The 15,415-nt window shown below is 40.1% G+C and overlaps 1 protein-coding gene across 1 annotated transcript; it reads right to left on the minus strand.

Moving 5' to 3' along the window:
* Positions 1–9,422: 9,422 nt before the first annotated feature.
* Positions 9,423–10,882, minus strand: purab (purine-rich element binding protein Ab). The gene has a single exon (XM_034181229.1). It carries the CDS (start codon positions 10,818–10,820, stop codon positions 9,975–9,977), a length of 846 nt encoding a protein of 281 aa, XP_034037120.1. The 5' UTR covers positions 10,821–10,882; the 3' UTR covers positions 9,423–9,974.
* Between the last annotated feature and the right edge of the window lie 4,533 nt (positions 10,883–15,415).

Here is a 15,415-nt window from a genome sequence, read left to right on the forward strand (position 1 = left end):
AGGGCATCAAACTGAATGCTTTTTGTTGCACTGACCTTCTTTCTTTTTGCAGACATAAAAACACCCTTCTTTCCATTCACCATTTTTTGTTTATGTGGATGTACAAACAATCAGTCTTTGATTTTCACATGAAGATCATAAGAGAGCATCTGTCAAAGATTATGACTGTCATTTTCATTCATTTAGTTCTCAGAAAATAAAGAAACCTTCTAAGCAAAACTGACAGGGCAAAGCTTCTTAGCCCAATAACAGTGAATAACTGCAGTGATTGATCTTTTTAAATCTTCAGTATCAATTTTTAGTAATTAATGTAACAGTACAACTTTGCAGTGTTTATACATCAGAGTGAGTCTGATTAAAAAGGCACATTTTTGTTCAATTTTAAAGTGAAATGTATAATTTTTGAGGGGTATCATAATCACTGTAACAGAAAATCTAAATTGAAATCTCTAAAGTTCTTATTGTATTAATAAATAAGATCAGCTGTTATTTTTCTTTCCATTTAAAAAAGAAATGTCAATTATCATGTTTTAAACTTTATTTTCAAATAAAAGTCAACAAGCATGATTTGATGTGTTATTTTTCTTGTACTTGGACTTCAAATCAGAAAATGCTGGCAATGAAAGTCCAAATTTAGATACAGATACTGATTCTTTATTGTCATTGTAACAAGTACAATGAAAGGTAGGGTGCAAACCTTTCAGTGCAAATATAAACCTGAGTAAACCACACGCAGACTTGACAGGTCTGGGGAACAAAAGAAAATAAACAGAATGAAAAAGGTATGTCCAGAGTGCAAAATTATATATATATATATATATATATATATATATATATATATATATATATATATATATATATATACGTTACATTAGTAGCTTCTATGTTTTAGTAGTGTATGAGTTTAGAAATAACATAAACAAAACTAATAATGATTTTATTTCAAATAGGTGATGCCAACAGGTGATGCTAATCATGATATGGTACAAAAGCAGCATCCACAAAAAGATGAGTCTTTGAGGAGCAAAGATGAGCGGAGAATCTCCAGATTGTCCACAAATGCATGGGAAATTATGGAAATGTTTAAAAAGAATGTTCCTTAAAATAAGGTTGGAAGGGATTTGCATAGGTCTCCCTCGACAGTGCAAAATATCAATAAACGATTCAAGGAATCTGGAGGAATTTCAGTACATAAAGGGCAAGGGTGCATGTCTAAGATGAACATCCACGATCTCTAACCCCTTAGATGGCACTGCACATGGGCATGGGATTATTTTAAGAATGTTTTGTCAAGCACTTCAATACAGCGTTACATTCACAAATGACACTTAAAATGATCAAAGCCTTATGTTAAGCAGCATCAGATTCTCTGGGCTTGGAGACACTTGGGTTGGACCATCGCACAAATTCATTCAGAGCACACCATCACTCTGTTCAGGATTCAGACGTATTCATACTGCTACTAAACCCTCATAAATATTACAAAAAACAGTCCTGAAAACACTTTTTGCTTTTTATTTAGTCATACAGACAAAGAATACTGTCATAAAATAACAAGATTTACAATCTTCCCACCCACCAAAGGACGAAACGGCCATTGTTTTATGACAGACTTTCCACTTTTCATCCATTGACAGATATTTATGGACATTTCTGTTTAGTATCAAGACACAATTCATCCAACTGGAAATGGTGAGTGATTTTATTTTTCATTTATTTACAAAGATATACAGTTTTCTTCGTACCTTAAGATGGGGAATTACTGAAAGTATGGTGAATTCTAGAAAATATCTCAAAGGGTTAATAAGATGTCGAAGTGACAGGAAAATATATGCAGAGTGCAGCTTCTCTTTGTTGCATCACCAGTCATACAGTTTCACAGTGGAGTGGAGGACAAGACATTAACACAAGAAAACAGCTCAAATGGGTTTGAGTGTCCCATATGCATCTGAAATGATACACCAATCAAAGGTTGAATTATGCACAGTTCCACTAATTACAGTCACAGAAACCTGTAATTCCTTCTGAGCTGTTTATGAGTCTTGATGGTTTCCCTCACTTGTCTCCTCCTTGAACGGTTACTCAGTTTTTGAAAACTGCCTACTCCAGAAGGATTTACTGTGGTATTTGTATTTTTTAAAGATTGATGTAAATGGTAAACGGTAAATGGACTGCATTTATATAGCGCTTTTCCATCTGCATCAGACGCTCAAAGTGCTTTACAATAATGCCTCACATTCACCCCAATGTCAGGGTGCCTCCATACAAGGCACTCACTACACCCCTCGAGCAACTAGGGGATTAAGGACCTTGCCCAAGGGCCCTTAGTGATTTTCTGCTCAGGCTGGCATTTGAACCAAGAATCCTCCTCTCAAGTCCGACGCTTAACCACTAGACCATCACCATCCCTGTAAATGCAAATGAAGTCCACGACATATTCAGTGACTTGGAAATGTTCATGTATTTATCCCTGACTTTTGGAAGGAAAACTGGCTGTAAATGTGATGGTTTGTATTTCAAAAATAATTATATTTCGTTTGTTCAATTATGGTCTCTGAAAATGAAGGGATTGTGTATAAACGTGGCCATAATATTTAGATGATCAATGTGAATTTTTTCTGAACCCCCATGAATTAAAGCTCTGCACTACAATTGCATCTTGTTTATTTTTTTCCCTCCACTGTGATGGTGTACGGAGGCAAAATTCCAATTGTGTCACTGCCCAAATACTTATGGGCTTGACACTGTTGCTGCCCTGTTATGTAGTGTTGTCAGTAGTAGAAACATTTTGTGGTTTTTCTAATGAGAAGTAACAAGTCAACAAAACTTGAAGTTATCAGTCTAGTATCCAGTTCAGGAAGAATTCCCTTCAAGTCAGTGTTCATCACTGTTTTGGGTTCTTGTTTAATTTCTGTTACACATTTCCAGTTTTCAGTGGACAGTTTAATTACTTCCAGTGATTGGATTTTACTCCTTTGTTTGTAAAAATTACCGGGAAACATGTCATGTGGCAAAATTATGTACAATGTTGTTTTTGCATGGGTTTTTTTTTCCCACTTTGAATCAGGGCAACGATGGATGAGACCTTCAGCAAGTCCTGAAAAGAAGATGTAAAACAGTTGAAGACTTGTGTATATCTTTATGATTAACAAATCCTTCCCTTACACACACACACACACACACACACACACACACACACACACACACACACACACACACACACACACACACACACACACACACACACACACACACAAAACCCAACAAAAAACAAAACTCAGTTATTTTGAAACTCTCCAAATATGCATGAAAAATGTACAAGAGTAATTCCAGGCACTGCAGTTTACAGTCAGGTTAACTTGAACAAAGATCTGTACGGTGAAGAAAACAGTGCTTCCAAAACCTGTTTTGTCAACTTTTATTTTGTGCTTATGTATCTTCAAATTTGGAATCTTGAAAGTTGAATAACATGATACACATTTTTAAGTATGTAATTTTTGTTTAGTTTTCAAATAAATGCAGTAAAGCATTTTACATAAATATATATTGTAATAAAAATACAGTATCCTGTTCCTGCCATGACAGTTACAGTACTTAGTGTGATTATTAGTGTAAAATCAATTCCAGTAGTTTAAAGGTGATGACATTCGTCGTAGGTGTACAGTAGAATGTATGAGAGCAACGTACCAGTTAACTGCTACCAGCCAGTTGTGACATGCTTCACAGTATTCTTGTGACAAAGTGGAATTGATGATCTTCAGAGTGGTGAAGACAAAAGGAAATATATTTAATTTGGTCAGCTTGGTTCTGGAATCACCAAGAAAGAAAAGCCACTGAATGGGAAAAGTAAAGGAGATCAACTCATGCGCAGTGCATGGCTGTGGCTTCCACATCTACAATCAACAAATAAATACGAAACAACAGTAACAAGACTGATCAACTTTAGCACAGACTGTTTGCAGTGTACTTTCTGAATGATAAACTGTATGTGTTAATATATGTGTGAATAGAAATATTTTAGTAAGAAATGTGACACTGGCTGCTTTGTTTTTCATTAAATTCCTTCTCACCTTATTTTTAATTTAAATAACCATACTTGCTATGAAAAGAACACATGATCTTAATCAGCATATGTGAGGCACATGCATTCTTCCTCTATAAATTCCAGTTCATGTGTGGAAAAACACGTACACGTCATTTATAAATGAGACCCATGCTGAGTTATATCAAGTCTACAACATGACCCCTTTAAGCACACTCCAAGAAACAAAACACCGATATTAACTTTATGATGTCAACCAATCTTACAAAACATAGTTGTTTAAATGGGAAAAAAAAAATTTACTTTTCCCATTTAAACCAAGATATGTGGAACTGGTTGTTGTAACTAAATGAATATAGGATGTCAGTTCTTGGAGTGGAAAATAGGAATTGTTATTTTATATATATATATATATATATATATATATTTTTTTTTTTTTTTTTTTTTTAATTTTATTCCCTGAGCTCAGGCCTGTGCGGTGAAATGGGTGACTGCAGTATTCACACAGTGGTACAGAGACGGGCACACGTGGAATGACTTTTTTTTATTGCGCGATTAGTCATTTTTCAGACAACAAGGCTCCCCCAAACATTAAAACAAACAGCAATGTACAAAACAGCACACTTTTGTTTTGCCATCAACAGAAATTTAATAAGGTCGTGAGCGTACATAACAGAAAGCAATGAGGTGTGAGGACATGAGTTATGATGATGATGAGATGTGGTGGATGAGCTCGATGTCAAAGCCAAAGTAAGCACCATCGTCATGTAGTCAGGAAAGGCCATATTTCAGTAAGAAATACCCTAAGAGGGGTGAAGAGAAGTTAAACATGATACAAGAGGGTTGTTATCACAGTTTTCAGACATTTTTACCAACTTAAAAAAAAACAACAAAAAACAAACAAACCCCCAAAAACAAAACAAAACAAAACAAAAAAAAAAACAAAACAATATCGGTGTAGCACTACTTTGTCATGCAATTTTACTTTAGTAAACCTTCTGACACACAGACAAAATATACTTCAACAAGTAGAACTCAATACATCTCTGTCCAGCAATAGTCACAAAGCCTGTAATTTATATTCTTTGAATGTGAGATCCCTATCAAAAATAATATGCAGATATTTATTTTTCTTAATATATCTAAAGTGCAAGTATTCATTCATTTTTATTCAATGCTTTCTGTAAGTATAAAATACAAAGGAATAAAACAGCAATATGTTTCCTGTTTACGTTATACTTTTCTGAAAGGAGGAGCATCATATTTAACAAACGATATATATATATATATATATATATATATATATATATATATTTATACACACACGCGAATGCATACATACACACACACACACACTCACACAGTCATACCACAGATTTTTCTTATTTTCATTTTTTAAAGATACAACATATTGTGTCATATGGGGGATGGTAAAGGGATTTAGACCAAATGCTGAGATGGTATATGTTCATTGTGCATTGACCCCACCCTTTAAAATCCAGGATCCAAGTCTCAACATCTTCAAAACATATGCAAGAACATCTTTAGAACTATACACAACGCTAGCCTGTACAGTCTGCAAACATAACGGACTCGACTGGTGTGTGTGCAAACAGAAGACGTTCTGAATGAGCTCCTCTGTCAGTGGCTTGTGATGAGTCAGAGTGCTTGGCTTTGACCAGAGGTTGCGATTGGCTGTGTGATAAACCAGGAAATCTGAATGGCCAATGAAAGACTACAAACACTGAAACCAGGAACGGGGAAGATTTTGGTCGTCACTTTATGGAAGTTCAGTCTGAGCCGGTATGTTTAATTTGTGGAAGTTTGCTGTTGTTATGTCATGCACACGTGCAGTCAGAAATGCGAAATCGCCTCGCCGGTCACGACTCAAGCCAACGGGCAGACGACGCACCTACAGCTGCAGCCACGGCGGCAATCCCAGTTTGAGCTTCAGGACAAACATCGGAAAGCTTCCCGATGACCCGACAAACAAAACGAAACAATCACTGTTGCAGTAGTGGGCAACCGATTCAAACAGGACTGGGGATTCCCGCGATGGCTGCCGCTGTGTTTTAGTGAAAACATCATCAGTGCAAACAGCTTCAGTGTGTCGTCACCTGTGTGCGCTAAGCTCAGCAAACAGCGCGAGCACGAACACTTCACAGACAACAACACAACATAACATGTGCTGACCATTCTGCAGTGATATATATATATATATATATATATATATAAAGATTTTCAGCAAAATCTTATGCCTGCTTTGCCAAAACCCAAAGTGGGTGAGCTAACGTGTCACAACAGAATCACTAAAACCACAACTGACCAAGTAGCACCTGGCAAATACAGTTTGTAACCAAACAAGACATCACATCATTTAAACTAAAAAAAAAAAAAAAGTGTGCATTTCACAGAGTGAGGCAATCACAAAGTGAACTCTAAGAGCAGGTTCCTCATATTTGGCCGTTAGAGAGAAAAGGAAGTGTTGCGTTTCCAGTCTTGGTGTAGCGTACGCCTCTTGGAGGCCTAGATTCCACCAGGATAAAGCTAGAGCACTTTGGGGAACACGTGCTGTGCCGCACAGTCCAGCCTTGAGCTGACCTCAGAGTGACCTCAGATGTGTGTCGCTGGGCACACTGTCACAGGAGACTTAGAAATATGTTTTACCAAAATATGGGCCTTTTTTTTTCAGAATTCACAAGGAAGTGTGGGGACATCTATTCGTCCCTGCGAGAGAGGAAACCAAGTAAAACCTCAGGAAGGTTCCTGCAGTAACAGACGGGTCAGCGCCACCCCCACCGACGGTGCCGTGCCAGGCTTCGCTGGGCCTTTCACTGACACAAACCTGGGCCAAATATTCCTGCGTGGGGCACAGGGGATTTTTTCCAGAAGATTTTTCCAATGACAGTCACGAGCAATTGAACACAGATCAGCTCTGATGTCGATCTGTTTCTGGCCTTAGCTCTCGCACACGTTCCTGCAGGCCCAGGCTGTAACGTCGCTAGCGGCTCGTATCCAGCTGAGGCCTCCAAAGCTGGAACCCTTCCACTCGGTGTTCCCCCTTTCATGCATGCAAGGTTGTGCACGGCTCTGACAGGACCTTTGACTGGCCTCAATCACATAAGCTCCAGTTGGCCGGCGTGCTTTAAATAAAGCTGTTCAGAGCACACTGCACTCTGATCAAAGTGCAGAGGTCAAAGTCAAACAAAGAGGGAACGTGTGTGACAGTTAAAAATGCCTCTGGAACATTTTTGCTGTGTGCAGAACAAACCACAGCTTGTTCACACTTTGAAAAAAAAAAAGAGGAACTGACCAGAGATCAGTCTATGCACATCAGAGAGGAGAGCGTCATCCTCACTGTACCAACAACAGCTAACTCCTCCGTCCTTCACCGTCCCAAAGCTCGAGTCAAACCGCAGACAGGTGAAAGAACTGTAGCTGTTCGTGTCACCTGTATTGCAATCTGCAGCCCCAGCGTAGAGTGGGGGTGGGGGTGGGGGGGTGAAACTGCCCCCAAACACACCGACTCCAATTCTCAATACTTTAGGGGCCTCCCAAACACTCAGATAGCAACAAGAGGCCCCAACAGGGGAGTCGGAGCACGTGTGTGTGTGTGTGTGTGTTTGTGTGTGTCAGCCACCCCTCAACCCAAGTCCCAAAATACTATTCAGCTCCACTGAGGGCCAAAACTGAGACTCTGACCCGGGAACAGCTACAGGTTTCTGTCTGTCTGCACTCTGTACGTTTGTGGCGGTGATCCAGGAGGGCAAGCGCTTTTCTTTTTTTTTTCTTCCTGGGGTGACTTCTGTTGAGGGACGTAAAACACCCCAACTAGTCTACAGACAAGGCAGCCTACTGAAAAGACGTCACTATTAATCTGACGTTTTCTTCTTCTTTTTTTAAAACTTGCACCGAGCGCTTTGAGAAGACTTCACATTTCAGTTATATAACGCAGATTCATCAACCTCGTCGTCATGCGTTCAAATAGCTACTGATCACAGAACCTATACATTTTTTCATCTTTTAATAGTCTATACACACGTGATACGATGCCGTGACTGGCATGCTCACAATATTGCACACTAATGTGAAACGTCCTAGTCAAATCAGTGACTTCCTCTCTTCCTGGGAAAGAGAAACCTGACACGATGTGGACAACAAAAGCTGGGGGGAGAAAAAGGAAAAAAAAAGGAGAACAACAGCAATGCAAAAGTGACATATTCTAAGCGGCGAGGCCCCCAAGGAGCGATCAAGGGGCTGTAGCACCATAAAGAGATTGATACTGCCTCTGCCCTGCATCGATAGGCCTCAACATCTACTGCACTGCACTCGCTGACTGCATGGGACCAGCCGGCTGGCACACCTGTCCCACTGCTGAGCTTTTTAACAGCATCCATTGCACCTCTGCTGGAAAGCCTGATCCACCCGCTCCACGTTCTTGGTTTTTATTTTATTTTTGCTGCCACTAAATTTTTTTGTTCTCTCCTCACATCGTGGTGCATAAGGTGAGCGGGGCCACCCGTAACATCAGTGCTGCCACAAGCAGGAGAACTGCATCATTCCAGGGAGACACGTCTCTGCTCTGTGCATGGGAAGCCACCCAACCAGGAGTGCTGCAAAGGATTCTGGGGGTCTGGATCATAAAATGCCACCCCCCCACAACTTCACTCCAACTCTAAAGCTTCAGTACTTGGAGGTGGGGTTCCGCTCACTACCTTTAGTTATAGCGATGGTGCCCACGCACCACGTGCACACCATGCACTGAGGAGGGTGTGAATCCCGCAGCCCTGGTGTCAATAAAAGCACTCGGAAATGAAAACGTACAGCAGTCGAGGTCACAGACCATCCACGTGAGAACACGTAAACGAGTGGAGTGTATAAGGCACGGGTCGTAATGACGTCAGAGAGGATGCGTTGCCTCGCCGCTGCCCTTGAGCATCATTGTTTTTTGTTTTTTTATTTTTATTTTTTTATCCACACCTTTGCGTGACCACAAGTGGGCCTCATCCTGTTGCACCCCCCACCCACCCCTCCCACCTAGAGGACAAAACAAAAACAAAGAAAAAAAAAACTTAACCCACAGAAAACGTGGGTATCTTAATAAGGATTTCTTTTTACAGCTGATTCACAAAATCATAATTAGTACATCTAAGTTAGCACTTTTTTCATTTCTATGGACATGGTGCAAAGAGGGCTGATATTAAATAGCTTAGAGATACATTTATCCCTTTTTTAGTTTGTTTTTAGGCCCACAATATAGGCAGTATTTTTGAGACTCGACCATTTTCATATTGGCATGATAAAATTGCTCTGATTAGCCTGCTTGCGCTGTAGGTCAAATTAAACACTGTTAATTTTTTGTTTTTATTTATTTTTTTTGGTCATAATTCTCCTTGCGTGCCCACGTGTTTCTGACACGTGTTTCCAGGCCTGCAGTGCTGCCTTCTGCCACACACATACTGTACCTTTATAATAAACTATACATCTGGTATCAGATTTTGGTTTCATAAAGTCCATCATGTATATTATTCTCTTTGTGCTGATGTCAAATAAAGACTAATTTTTACATCATAGATCCTCTGGTTTGACTCTTGATTAAATCTTAGTACATTATTACCACTTTGAAAACATGTTTTTTTTTTTTTTTTAAATAGCTTTGATGTGTGCAAAATCTGGCGTTTGATAGAGATAGAAACACTCTTTCATTGTCATTTAAATCAAGTAGGAAACAGTTTCGTATCTTACAGTTCGATCCTTGATAGCAGCGGCTTACTGTTCCACGGGTGGATAAAGTGGGGTGACATCCAGTCAAATGAGCGAGCGGGCAGCACGGCTGCTGCCGTGTCTGTGGAGGTTGTGTGTGTGGGGTGATTCCCTTGGATTTTCTCCATCTATTTTACACTGAAAACTGAGAGTTCGGGCTCGGTCCGCGTCAGTCGTCGTCGCCGTCGTCGGCTCCGTGCGGGCCCTCGGGCAGCAGTTCGGAGGCCCGCTTCTCTCGACTCCTCTCCTGGATCTTCCTCATCTCCTCCGCGTATTTGCAGAAGGTGTTGCCGAATTTGGACCACACTTTGCACGGAACCGTTATGGAGTTCCGATAGGTGGGCTTCACCTCGCTGACCCGCATGAAGACTCCGTATTTATTGGAGCCCACGTCGAAGAAGAAGCGCTTGTTGTCGACCGTCAGCGAGGTGCCCTCCGGGAGTTCCGCCGGCTCCTCGTCCACGCCGTAGTCGTCGATGAGTTTGGCCAAAGCGTCGCGGAACTCGATCAGACCCTGCGCCGGGAGAGCGATGGTCTGGCCTTGCGCGCTTCCCAATCCGGGCCCCCGATTAACGGTCTGTCGGATCCTCAGGAACCGCCCCCTCTGGTTCTCTTTCAGATCCATGTAGTATTTGCGGTTCTCCCGCACCAGGAATTCGCTTTTCAGCGCGCGCCGGGGCTCATCCTGCACCATGTCCGGGTTGGTGGGCCCCAGCTGCGCGTAATGTTCGATAAAGTCCCCGAGATAGTCGCGGAACTCCACGGCCACGGACATGGAGAGAGTGAGGCGGCTCTTGTTTCCCCCAGCACCGACCTCGGCTATCTTCAGGAAGCGGCCTTTAACATTCTGCTTCACGTCAAGGTAGAAGCGCTTGTTCTGGATGTCGACGCGCTTGGAGGCGAGCTCTTCGGTGTCGTGCTGCAGCCGGGACAAGGCGCCCATCGCGCCGGGGGGCAGCGATCCGGGGCCTGCCATGGGCCCTCCGTGGTCACTGCCACTGTCTCTGTCCGCCATGATGCTGCCTCCCTGCGTTACCTCCGCCGTCTCCCTCTGCCTGCTGCAACCTCGACTGCCCGTCAAAGCTCCCCGCCGCTCTATCGCGAGAACAGGACGAGAAATAAAAAAAAATAAATAAATAAAAAATAAAAACAATAATATAAAAAAGACAGGAGCTGAAGCAGGCTGCGTTCAAGACACGCCGGCTGTTTTTACAACGTTTCACCAAAAAAAACAAAAAAAAAAACCTCAGTCACTTGAAGCTTTAGCCCCACGAATTGTTTTGTTTTGTTTTGTTTAAATATGTTTGGTTTTGGGTGTTTCAGCCTCACGGATAGGGGATTTTTTTTTTAATTTTATTTTTGAGTGTTTCTGTACTCGAAAATAAATCAGCACAGCAGGCAGGTTTTTTTTTCCAGCACAGCGGACAGTTCTTTTAGTGTTTCAGCCTCACGGATATTTTATTTTATTTAAATAAATAAGCACAGCAGTCAGTTTATTTTTAATTATTCATTTTCCAGCACAGCGGACAGCTCCATGGACCATGGACAGTTTTTCGGGTGTTTCAGCACCACGGACAGCAAACGTGGCCGCTGCCGTCGCTGAGTTGAGTTTGTGAATGAACAGTGGATGATGTATGAGTGGGGCTTTGAGGGAGGGGGCTGGTGCTCTGTGAATCATGAATCATTACCCTCTGATTGGATTTGCTGGTGTCACTGTTTGTCAGTGGAAACCTCTGACGGCAGTGAAGGTGTTTTACAGATGGAGTTCCATGGAGTATAAAATCTCCATGGAAATGTTTCATCCATAAAATGTCTTTGAAGTTCTGGATTGTTGGTACCACTCTGGTACTCTGTGCCACTCCACCATGAAGCTGTAGAACTGGTGATGCAAAATTCAAAACTTGCACTACGCACAATTTCTCCAGTTATAGCCACAGAAGCCTGTCACTTCTTCTGGGTGTCTTGGTGGCTTTCCTCACTCTGCTCCTTCTTCCACAGCCTCTTAGTTTTTGACAACTGTCTGCTCCATACAGATTTACCATAGCGTGCCATAGTGTATTTCTTCATAATTGATGTAAATGAAGTCCAAGACATACTCAGTGACTTGCAAATACATGAATGCACTGTATAGATGAACATTTCTTCATGTATCCTTCCCCTGATTTCTCTAAAGAAAACTGGTTGTAAAAGTGATGATTTACTGTAAATTTGTCAAAGAGTGCATGCATTTTATCTAAGGATTTTTTGTTTTATGAATGCATTTTGTTTTGTTCTTGTTGCCAAATAACTTTGAACATTTTTGAAAATTATTTGCGATCCTCTTTCCTTGCCTGTTTTCCCCTTTCATTGCTGACCTTTAATTGTGTCTACTGACCATTTTCCTATTTGGAGACCTTTTTTTCTGATTGTTGACCTGTGACCCTTTTGCTGGCCTTTTTTGTGTTAACTGACTTTTTTTTATGATTGTTGACCTCTAATCCTGTTTACTGACCTTTTTCAAGTTACCTTTTTTCTGATTGCTGATCTGTGATCCTTTTTGCTGACTTCTTCCCCAGGTTGCTGAATTTTTTTTCTCTGATTTATGACATTTGTTTTCTGATTGTTGACCTCCAATCCTGTTTTCTAACCTTTTCATTTTTACAGACTATTTTCTGATTGCTGACCTGTGATCCTTTTGTTGGTCTCACCCCCCCGTGAGTTGCTGAGATTTTTTGGGGGGGATTTTTGACATTTATTTCCTGATTGCTGTCTTTTGATCCTGTTTGCTGACCTTTTATTGTGATTGCTGACCTGTGATCCTTTTGTTGGCCTTTTTCCCCAAGTTGCTGACTGAATGCTGACCTTATCCTGTTTACTGACCTTTTTTGTGTTTACTGACTTTTTTTCTGATCGCTGACCTGTGATCCTTTTTGCTATCCTTTCCCCTCAGAGTTGCTGAACTTTGTTCTGATTTCTGACATTTTTTTTTCCTGATTGCTGACCTATAATACTGTTTACTGACCTTTTTCATTTTACTGTCCCTTTTTTCTGATTGCTAACCTGTGATCCTTTTGCTGGCCTTTGTCCCCCAATTTGCTCGCATTTTTTCCTGATTTCTGCCATTTTTATGGATTGCTGACCTTTTATCCTGTTTACTGACTTATTTCTGATTATTGACCTGTGATCCTTTTTGCTGCCCTTTCCCCCTCTTGATGCTGAAATTTGATCTGATTTCTGACATTTTTTCCCTGATTGCTAACCTTTAATCCTGTTTACTCATGATTTTCATGTTTACTGACTTTTTTCTGATTGCTGACCTGTGATCCTTTTTCTGGTCTTGTCCCCCTCGTTACTGACCTTTTTTTTTCCTGATTTCTCACATTTTTTTCTTGTTTGCTGAATGATAATCCAGTTTACTGACCTTTTTCAGGTTTGTAGACCTTTTTTCAGATTACTGACCTGTGATCCTTTTGCTGGCCTTTTCCCCCGAGTTGCTGACGACTGAATGCTGAGCTTTAATCCAGTTTCTTGACCTTTTTTCATATTTATTGACTTTTTTCTAATTGTTGACCTGTGATCCTTTTGTTGGCCTTTTCCTCCGGGGTTGCTGACTTTTTTCTGATTTCTGACATTTTTTCCTGATTGTTGACTTTTAGTCCTGTTTGCTGACTATTTTTTTTCCTGTTCACAGACCTTTTTTTCTGATTGCTGACCTGTGACTGTTTTTGCTGGACCCCCCCCCCCCCCATTGCTGACCTTTGTTCTACTTTCTGACATTTTTTTCCCTGATTGTTGAGCGATAATCCTGTTTACTGACCTTTTTATGTTTACTGATCTTTTTTTTGATTGCTGAACTGTGATCCTTTTTGCTGTCCTTTTCACCTGTGGTTGCTAAATTTTGTTCTGATTTCTGACATTTTTTCATGATTGCTGACCTTTAATCCTCTTTACTCACCTTTTTCTTGCTCGCTGACCTTTTGTCTGATTGCTGACCTGTGTACTTTTGCTGGCCTTTTCCCCTGGTTGCTGACCGTTTTTTTTCTAATTTCTCACATTTTTTTTCCTGATTGCTGACTGATAATCCTGTTTACTGATGTTTTTCATGTTTAGTGACGTTTTTCTGATTGCTGACCTGTGATCTTTTTGCTGGCCTTTGTCGTCCAAGTTACTGACCTTTTTCTCTGATTTCTGACATTTTTTTTAATGGATTGCTAACCTTTCATCCTGTTTACTCACCTTTTTCATGTTTCCTGACTTTTGTTCTGATTGCTGATCTGTGATCCTTTTGCTACAATTTTTCCCCTGGTTGCTGACCTGTATTCAGATTTTTTTTTTTTTTTTTTTTTTTACATTTTTTCCCTGATTGTTGAACTTTAATCTTGTTTACTGACCATTTTTCTTGTTCACTGACCTTTTTCTGATTGCTGACCTGTGATCCTTTGCTGGTCTTTTCCCCCTGGATGCTGACGTTTTTTCTGATTTCTAACATTTTTTTCCTGATTGCTGACCAGTAATCTTGTTTAATTACCTTTTTCATGTTCACAGACCTTTTTTTTCTGATTACTGACCTGTGATCCTCACAATACCCCATAATGACAATGTGACAACAGGTTTTTTTTTTTTTTTGTTTTTGTTTTTTTTTTTAGATTTTTGCAAATTTTTAAAATAATACTAATGATAATCCACTGATCATCCTTGAGAGGTTTCTACAGCTTAATTGGAGTCCACCTGGGGTAAATTCAGTTGACATGATTTGGAAAGACACACACCTGTCTACATATAAGGTCCCACAGTTGACAGTGCATGTCAGAGCACAAACCAAGTATGAAGTCAAAGGAATTGTCTGTAGACCTCAGAGACAGGAGTGTCTTGAGGCACAAATCTGGGGAAGGGTACAGAAACATTTCTGCTGCTTTCAAGGTCCCAAATGAGCACATACATTTTTTGAAAATCATAAATTTGCAAAAATAAAATAAAATTAAAAACAACCTTTTTCATGTTGTCTTTATGGGGTGTGAGTCAAATTTTGAGGGAAAAATGAATTTACTCCATTTTCAAATAAGGCTGTAGCATAACAAAATGTGGAAAAAGTGAAGTGCTGTGAATACTTTCTGGATGTATGGTATATGTCACACAAGTTAAATTTCTAAAGTATGGAGTTTTGTCATAAACAGACAGTAAATGCTGGAACGTCAAGCATGTCTAATATGAAATCACCAAATGTAAGTGCAACAGAATGAAAATTGATTTTGCACATTGACATTGTGGCTCTTCTCGCTTTAATCAGTCTTTTTAACATTTTATTTTTTTCTTCGAATACGTTTTGCTGTACCTACCAATAGAACATCCAAATCCAAGCAGTGTTGCCACAGTTACTTTGAAAGTTACTTTATTAGTTACTTTTTTAGTTACTTTATGCAGTTACCTTATTAGCAGCTGCTGACAACTTGTAATTAATAAGTAATGTAACTAATAAGGTAACTAGTAATCTAGCTTGGTTACTTTTAAGACTGAGTAATCAACAAAGTGGCTAATCAGAAAAGTAACTAATAGCTACTTTTCTGAGTATTTAATCTTAAAAATAACCAAGTTAGATTACTAGTTATTTTATTAGTTCCATTTAGCAGCTGC

This window comes from Thalassophryne amazonica, chromosome 11 (assembly GCF_902500255.1).
Source record: "Thalassophryne amazonica chromosome 11, fThaAma1.1, whole genome shotgun sequence".
NCBI classification, from domain to species: domain Eukaryota; kingdom Metazoa; phylum Chordata; class Actinopteri; order Batrachoidiformes; family Batrachoididae; genus Thalassophryne; species Thalassophryne amazonica.

What these genes read in the sequence shown, in the direction of transcription:
- purab (XM_034181229.1), bottom strand. Translation starts at nt 10,820, where the DNA reads ATGGCGGACAGAGACAGTGGCAGTGACCACGGAGGGCCCATGGCAGGC.